The sequence below is a fragment of the Pangasianodon hypophthalmus genome, chromosome 11 (assembly GCF_027358585.1).
Source record: "Pangasianodon hypophthalmus isolate fPanHyp1 chromosome 11, fPanHyp1.pri, whole genome shotgun sequence".
NCBI classification, from domain to species: Eukaryota; Metazoa; Chordata; class Actinopteri; order Siluriformes; family Pangasiidae; genus Pangasianodon; species Pangasianodon hypophthalmus.
Genome location: NC_069720.1, coordinates 8,946,789 through 8,956,021, shown reverse-complemented (window position 1 = coordinate 8,956,021; position 9,233 = coordinate 8,946,789). Strand labels below are relative to the sequence as shown.

General features: G+C 38.3%; 1 protein-coding gene across 3 annotated transcripts in view; it reads left to right on the top strand.

Moving 5' to 3' along the window:
* The first annotated feature begins 737 nt into the window (after window positions 1–737).
* The window catches only part of lrrk1 (leucine-rich repeat kinase 1), a 119,942-nt gene continuing 111,446 nt past the window's right edge, over window positions 738–9,233 (top strand). Inside the window, exons 1-3 of one of the 3 annotated variants that reach the window (XM_053238079.1) lie at window positions 738–1,158; window positions 2,173–2,220; window positions 7,010–7,158. In XM_053238079.1, coding sequence (XP_053094054.1) covers window positions 7,089–7,158 — 70 coding nt within the window. In that variant the 5' untranslated portion in view covers window positions 738–1,158; window positions 2,173–2,220; window positions 7,010–7,088. Of the gene's footprint in view, window positions 1,245–2,172; window positions 2,221–7,009; window positions 7,159–9,233 lie in introns of all 3 variants that reach the window. The other 2 variants (XM_053238080.1, XM_026930411.3) reach the window with 2 other exon arrangements.

Genomic DNA, 9,233 nt, shown 5'->3' with positions numbered 1-9,233 from the left:
AGTGACATTTTGTGAATTGTGTCTGCAGTCTTGAACCATTACAGTCGATCAGATTAGCAATGTGGGGAAGTGGTAACACAGTGGTTAAAGCCAAGCTGTCCTTGAGCAAGACCCTTAACCCTAAATTGCTCAATTGTATGCTGTCTCAATTTTAGGTCACTCTGGTTAAGGGCATCAGGCAAATAAGCAAAATTTAAAGGTAAGTAATGTAATGCAAATTAGCAATGCAATAAGAGAATAATTCAGTTTTGGAAATCGTGCCAAAATGGATTTCCTTGCTTTCTGATAATTATAGCACTGGTTTCCTCACACAGGATGACTCACAGGGATCTGTGAAGCATAGCCAGGGGGTCAGTAATAATAGTAATAATAATAATAATAATTATTATTATTATTATTACTATTGTTAGTAGTAGTAGTAGTAGTAGTATATTTTAAATTTTGTTAAAGTGTTGGAAATTAATCCACCATTTTCAAAGTTATTATATTTATTATTGAGGTCTTATAGTTATTAGACTATCTGAGTGGTTGGGTAAATGGATAAACCCTTTTCAATGGGTTTAATCCAGACTTTAATAACTCCAAAACACGTAGGTCTATAAGGAGGTCTATAATTTTACAGTTAAATGGGTCTCTGGAGTCCCAGATCTCAATCCGATCATGTATCTGTAGGACATGCTGGACAAACAAGTCTGATCCATGGAGTCTTCACCTTGCAACTTACAGGACTTCATGGATCTGTTGCTAACATCTCGGTGCCAGATACCACAGCACCCCTTCAGAGGTATTGTGGAGTCCATGCCTTGAAGAGTCAGAGCTGTTTTGGCAGCACAAGGGGGATCTACACAATATTAGGCAGGTGGTTTTAATGTTATGGCTGATCCGTGTATACTATGGCCATGATATGATAGTGCAGTGTAATTGTTTTTTTCCTGTTTCTTTAGTCCGGCTCTGCCTCCTCATTATCTGTGAACAACCCTGCCTTAGCTGAAGGGAAAGCCAGGGCTTAGCAGCAACACCAGGAAGTGAAGCAGAAGTGAATCCGCGTGCAGGAGCTGAATTGCATTTCACAACACAGACGTTTAGGACATATCCGAGCTTCCACAGTGTCTAACTCTGTGTCGAGTTTGTTTAAAGGCATGTCCATGTGAAATGTCGGTAAGTGTCGTGCTTTGCCTCCAAACTTCTCTCTCTGCATGGAAGTTACGCTTACAGAAACCAGGCGAGTTCAGAGCTCCTACCAGGTGACTGATTTAGCCGGATTTACTACTGTACTGGCAGTTAATAACAGCATTTAACCATTTCAATGCATTTCACGGTTTTCTTCGTGATTCTGTTTGTTTGTTTGTTTGTTTTTTGTATTTATGTGGTGGTGTTTTTTTTCTTGAGCGCGTGCACTCTATAGTCAGGGACAGTGTGGAAGATTAGGCTCTAAGCGCGAGACAAAGTTATTCTTTTAACCTTCACTCAAGAGAGTGACTTCTAACAGAATTCATCTTCTCACAGTGTTTTATTTTGCTCATTTCTGATAAATTCCCTTCTGAGCCTGATATTTGAATCTGGAATAACCCCCTAAACCTTGATATCCCATAATCCTTCATTCCATCCCTGCTGAAAAACAACAACAACAACAACAACAAAAACAAACAAACAATAGAAACCATCATAAAATGTGTAATGGTATAAATGGTTAGAATGGGAACTGTACTGGTTTTAATGGAAGCTGTAATGGTCCCTGTGGGTCTCTATTGGTAATTTGTTGCCTTCTACGAGTGGCATGTTATTCCTAGTGGATACCATTAAGGACCAGTAATAGTTTTAATGGTTATAATGGGAACTCTACTGGTTTTAATGGAAGCTGTAATGGTCCTTCTGGGTCTCTATTGGTAATCTGTTGCCTTCTACTGGTGGCATGTTATTGCTTGTGGATACCATTAAGGACCAGTAATGGTTTTAATGGTTATAATGGGAACTGTACTGGTTTGTAGTGGAAACCATTAGAATTTTGTGATGATTTCTATTGTTTTTTGGTGTTTGTAAACACAAACTAGACATAACTAACCAAACTAACCAAAGTGTAAGAGACAAACTAACCAGAGTTTAAATTTGATTTTGTCTCAGACCCACATTTTCTGGCCGTTTATGTTTGTGTATTGTTATTTCTCTCTTTAGATTTATCTTAGTCTTCAGCAAGTCTGACAACACTGACAATAATCACAGGTAGGGATGCAGTGATGTGGCACGGATTATCCTTATCGCCATCTGAAGTTGGATCAGACATGACACAAATTACTACCTGACCACTAATGTTTTTGTACTGCAAGTGCATGTGATGTTGACTAATATGACACATTGTCTTATTATGATGATGTTGTAAAGGACACCATTATGCCTGTGATGTTGAGTAACTTCCAAAAATTCAGTTATTGAGAGGATGTTGGATTAGTATCATCCATTAGTATTGGATATTGGTCGAAATTCAGAGCTCGGACATCAGTACTGTGTCCAAAATAAGATTAACACAAATTACAATAATTATAATATATCATTATACATGATGCATTGTGAACTGGCACAGTTTTGGTGTTGTGCACATTTCTTCACTATTCCCAGTCTTCATCTGGATAAAGTTAAAAGTGGAATCAGTGGTTTTTGATAGTTGAAGTTCTCTGCACATTCTAGCTGCTGTCGATTAAATATCTGCTGAGAAGATAAACTTTATCCCATCCTTCTTACGTTGTTTAACAAATCGAAGATAAGATGATACGTCAGATAATTCCAAACAAGCTAATTCAGTTCTTTGAACACTCCAGAGAGCTTTAATTGCATACTTTGTTTTTTTTTTCCTGGAAAGGGCAGATATATATCAAGGCTCAAAAACCATAATCAGCACTTCAGTGCAGCTAATGACAGTGGTTCAGAAGCCTGGCAAGACCGTTAAATTTTTTTTCTTGCACATTGTGATGACATGAGCTATTTAGTTTATCGTGGCTACAGGATACTCATTTGGAGTCAGGACGTTATAATGCTTGTGTAAGATTTTGCTACTTTTTTGCTAACATTTGCTATTATGAATTGTTGAATAAATAAAATTATGCCCATGTTTTGCTGTATTTTTGCTCTCATCTAAAGAAAACATACGCACAATTTAATTTAATTAGATGTAGTTCAGAGTTTGTTTTAACATGACCTTTACTGTTCTCCGGGAAGGCTTTCCACTAGATTTTGGACCGTGGCTGTGGGGATTTGCCCATTCAGCCACAAGAACATTAGGCCAGTTCATCCCAAAGTTGTTCACTTGGGTTAAGGTCAGGACTTTGTTCATGCCACTTGAGATCTTCTACTCTAACATTAGCAAACCATGTATTTCTGGACCACGCTTTGTGCACAGGGGCATTCTCCTGCTTAAACAGGTTTGGATTACAACATACAAAGACATTCTAGACAATTTTGTGCTTAAAGCTTTGTGGCAACACTTTGGGGACGGCTCATACATTGGTCTGATGGGCAGGCGTCCACATACTTTTGGCCATATAGTGTATGTGATAGTTCTTGTACAGTAATGCTGTGGATGGCAATGAAAATGAAGCTTCATGCTTATATCATTTGGGCACTTTTTTCTTGATGAGAGATGAGAGCACAAATGAACCAAAACAAACACAATCGAATTTGTTTTGCATAAGCAGATTTCCGCTTTTGACAAAACCAGTCTCATGTCATTAGATTATCAACTATCCAATCTCTATCTAACTATCCAATAGATATCTCAGAAACCCAGATATGAACAACTGAGCACTGGTTTCTGCAGTGCCCCAGTCTGTGTGAATGAGGAAAAAACAAATGATGTGGACCAACAACATCTAACCAATCAGGACAAAGAATGTGTCTCTATTTGCTTATTAATCTTTTTGCCTAGCTCAGTGTGTGTGTGTGTGTGTGTGTGTGTGTATTAGTTATGTGGACACTGGTTTAGAAAACACCAGTGAAATTGCTGACTATATGTTTCATAGAATGAAAACCATTTCTGCTGAACACCAGATTCAGTTCATCAGCTTAGCAAGGCCTTACAAAGCAGAATTTGTTGTTTGAGAATGGGAGAAAATGCCAGGCTGACTTTCTCCAAGTCCTGACTTTGATACTGCTGATGGAAAGGTGACCTGTGACTGAGTTTAGAAATGCTTAATGGTTTTCTAATAAAGTTCCTCAGAAGTCTGGTGGTCTCTGATGGTGACCTTGTGGTAACATGCTTTGGATTAATGGTGCATCAGTGGATGTAATGGACTTCTTTGGAGTTCACACTGTCTGCCAGGAATCAATAAAGCACCAATATACAGCATCTGTGGTTTTCTAAATTGAACTAGCAAATGTTCTAAAATATAAAAACTTCGTTAATTAGTCTGTAGTGGAATGACTTTTGTACTGATATTTTGCTAGTTACTGCATTTTGTTCTCTAGTGTATCACTGGTCAAATAGTTTATATTTTCATGCAATAAAGGTATGTAGATGGACAGATTTCAATTTGTTTCCTAGTATTAAACAGAATAACTTAGAAGCTTCCTAAAATAGGAGCTGTTAGTTAATCCACAACCTCTCATGTTTCATTTATAGATAAATGTATTTTTCTCTCAGGGTTTAATAAAGTGAGATTGTCCATTGACTTACGAGCCTGTAGAGTTGGGTCTGACATGAGCAAAGAAAGACCTCCTACCCTGTGATGTTGATGACAGCCTGGCACAGAGAGGGTGTAGTGACTGTAGCGACGTTTGTTGCCTCATTGAAATTCATTGTAAAAGGCCTACTGTAGGAAGCAAAATAAGACTCTGGTCTGTTTGTTAATGGGACTGATGACTTCATTGTTCCAGGCAGAGCATAAATGAGTCATGTCTGTAGGCTGCACTATTCCTCACTCACTGGGAGGCAGACTGGTGGTCAGAATGAACAGAAATGAAGATGTTGGCGTCTTCTAAAAGTTATATAAAGGACAGGGTAGAGTAGTTCTCTGATACATAATTGGAGTGGTGAACTGGAAATGGAGTTACAAGGCTCTCAGGAGGAAAGTACAAGCTCCAGTGTGCTGCCCAATCCATGTTTTTGCTCAGGCTAAGCTAAAATGTAGAAGGTAATGTAACATAACAATGTATGGTGAGCTATGAGAAACAAATCTCTATATCACCATTATCCTTTTCTTACAAATTTTCAAATGGAGCATGTTGTGTCTGCCCCCCAACAAAAGGTCAGTAGGCAAGGTTTGGGCTAGGAGCTGTGGTGTTCAGTCCTTGCATTGCAGATAAGATATTTGATTCTGGCTGTCATCTTTTATTTACTCCTGATATGTTTAAGCCTGAGGTGACTGCTTGTAGTGAGGAGGAGAATTTAGTGATGGCTCTGCATCGAAATTTATTTTCCTCTGTTTTGTCAGTGTTTCTACATACCTACATGTTCCTGATTCTGAAAAGATTGTCTTTCATCCGTGCATGCTAATTAATCTGCCTAGTAAAAACCATTCTGCTGACAGCCAGATCATGCCTTGGCTGATGTGTGTAGTGTAGCAGGTGGTGGGCTTCAGAATAAGTAGCTATAGTTACTTGGAAACATTGAGGTGTTTCAGACATGCATACAATGTTTAAACATGCGTACCAGATCAAAAAATTTTTTTGGCGAAGGATGATAAGTAGTAGGGTTTTATTTTCTTTTTCAAGGTGTTGAACTACAAGCAAAAAAACTAATATCCTGGACACAAAATCTGCTTGTCCTGGGCACTTGGGTTATTGATTTGTCCACCCATGTGCTCTGTATTGTGCTGCTGGGGCAGTAGTAGCTCAGAGGTCAAGGTTTTGACTGGTAGGTTGTGAATTCGAATCCCAGGACTGCCATAGACTGACTGTTGTGACCTGATAGTGATAGTTCAGCCAAGAATAAAGTGAAAACAATTTCCTCCTTAGGCCAAATGTAGTCAATTAACCAAGACATGTTAACAAGTAAGGGAAGCTCACAGATAAGAGTAGACTTGGGCAATATGACAAATATTACATTACGATACAACATTTCTATGAAACATGATATAAAAAGTATTGTATTGCTCAATACGGCGCTCTCAATTTAGTATGTCTCTGTACTGAACAATACATACAACAGACTGCATAATAAAGTAAGCTATTCATCATAACACACACATATATACATTATATATATATATATATATATATATATATATATATATATATATATATATATATATATATATATATATATATATACAAACACACAAAGAGAGAGAGGTAGATAGATAGATAGATAGATAGATATATGCCATAACATTAAAACCACCTGTGTAATATTGTGTAGATCTCCCTTGTGCCACCAAAATAGCTCTGAGATGCTCTGGCCCAGTCTTCTAGCTTGCCCATTTTTCTTGCTTCCAAAACATCAACTTCAAGAACTGACTAACCACTTTCTGCCCCTTTCACACTTGATGCAGCCCATTAAGGGCCTGAAAACAAGCTCATAAATGGAACCAGGATTGACAGAGCAGGGAGAGATCTACAGTATTTGCTTAATTCTTGCTAAATTCTTGACCAATGATTTGTTGTTAAGACCATTAAAAGCTTAATATTTTGGGCTTGGCCCATTTATTATTATTCAATTTTCTTTGCCCTGGAGTGTGTCTATATATCTGTGGCTCAAAGTTTATAGAAGGAATTGTATGTTTAGAATTTATTACAAATAGGATAAAAATGTATTCCAAATAAATAATCTGAGTATAATTTCATGTTAAAATAGATCTAAGGCCCACGGCATTGTGCTGCTTAGTTCAAACGATTTGCATGTCTGACTGTTTTGATTTGCATTGATCGTCCTTACAATGCTTTGTTGACTCATTATTTTTATGCACTAAGCAAGCATAACCTTTGGCCAGACATGTAAGATATAAAAAGGCATTCCGTTTCGGTTCTTTCACTTTCTACCTGTTAATCATCTCTCTAATGTGCTTTTTATTTTTTTTTCCAGTGAAGGAGTAAATAATAGGGCTTTGTGGGGGACTTGTGATGGCATAGTTGGACTGAGACTCCTGCATTAGTTCTGTAACATGTACTGGAATGTTGGAGCCGCCGAAGACTCTGAAGACCAGCCTGCCTGCTGCGATGCCGAGCAAGATGGTGAGTCTTTTTCTGAACAGCCAGAAATATGATTTGCTATGCTTTGGTTGTGGTCATACTGAGATTTTCCTCATGCTGTGATGACTTACCCTGTGTGTAGGGCTTTTAGTTTAAACCAACACTAGAAATAGGGATTATTCTCACTGGGGTTGTTTTATATGTAAAATGTGCAGAAGACATTTTTAGAATATAGCTTCTAAAGATCTTTACACATATAAGGTTAACATGGTTCAGTACATGCTGACCTTTTTCTACTATAACACTAATAGTAGCCATTAAATGTCATATCCAGCATGGTGTCATATATGGTCTCATAGTTGTTACAGTATTGTCTGTCAATGCTATTGCTCATTGCAGAGTCTGAGTAAGGATCAAGACTCTGCAGTGAGCAATAGCATTGACAGACAGACTAGCAATCGTTCTCGGATATGAGGGCAGCCGGTGACATCTAAAATATAGGTGCACAAGAGAAAGTGTTATGATACAGCTACATTGTGTGAGCAGGAAACCTTTATAAGGAAACAGAAAGAACTGTTGGTCTATTTCTTCTGATTAGTGCTACAAAATAATCAGTTATCTTGCAGCACTATTCTAATTTATCTTTTTTTGTTAAAGTTGTTGATAAACAGTCATTTTTGTTGGAATTTGAATTTTGAAATGGAATTGTTTATGGCACACCTAATCGGCTCTTGTGCTACAGCCACTGGTTGGATAGGGGTGTTGATATTCACCAAGTGCACTGGTTAAGAACTGGCCATGGTCTATGCCTCTGTCAATCCCAGTGAAGGAGGCGTGGCCTCTTTATCAGTCAGCCCTAGTGAAGTAGATGTGGCCTCTCTTCCTGTCAGTCAGTGAGTGTGTCTGTCAGTTTCAGTGAAGGAGGTGTGGCCTCTGAACATGTCAGTCTTAATAAAAGAGGTGTGGCCTCTGTTCCTGTCAGTTCCAGTGAAGGAGGTGTGGCCTCTGTACCTCTCAGTCTTACTGAATGTGTGTTGGCCTCTGTATCAGTCAGTTTCAGTGAAGGAGGTGTGGCCTCTGAACATGTCAGTCTTAATAAAAGAGGTGTGGCCTCTGTTCCTGTCAGCCCTAGTGAAGGTGGCCTGGCCTCTATATCGGTCAGTTCCAATTAAAGAGGTATAGCATCTGTATCTGTCAGTTCCATTTAAGGAGGTGTGGCCTCTGTATCAGTTCCAGTTAAGGAGGTGTGGCCTCTGTATCCAGTTAAAGAGGTGTGGTCTCTGTAAAGGTCAGCCCTAGTGATGGAGGTGTGGCCCCTATCTGTCAGTTTCAGTGAAGGAGGTGTGGCTTGTATACCTGTCAGTCTTACTGAAGGAGGTGTGGCCTCTGAACATGTTAGTCTTACTGTCAGAGGTGTGGCCTCTGTACCTGCCGTTTCCAGTGGCCTGTGTGTCTGCATTCCCACTCCTTTTTTTATTTTGATTTATATGATTTTAACTGTTTGTAATGCATTGGAGCAGCTGTGAATTGAACTATGAAGTGAACTGGCTGCTTTAAATCTTTCATACAATTTGAATTTGTGGAGTATAAGCCATTTCAGATGACCACAAGCATTGTAACATTTCCTTCTAAAACTGTTTCTTATCTAGCAGTTGTGTAAATATATGCTCACAGTGTATGCATAACAGGGCAAGGCTTTGGTTTTAAAATATTTGCTTTTGCCACTACAGTGAAACTGGGAATAAATGACAGAATAAATAAATGAGAAAAATAGTCAAATCTTCAAACTTTAAATCAGTATGACTATAAAAGTTTTCAGTTATCCAGGTCACTAAGGCATCTAGCAGAAGTGAGTCAGATTGACCTGATTTTTCATTTCTTTACTTTACTTCTTTATCTGATATGTGAAAAATAAAAGTCTTCTGGATTAAAAGAAATCCGGTCACCTTAATGTACCGCCACTAGAAAATTAATGAATGTTCCTTACATCAGTAAAAAAGTCATTAAGTTCATTAATGAAAAGAAACCATGGAATATCCCATGTAAAACTGAAACCTGCCTTTGGAGAAGGTTAGAGGTAGTGATGCACAATATAGGCAAAATACCATATCGAGGTT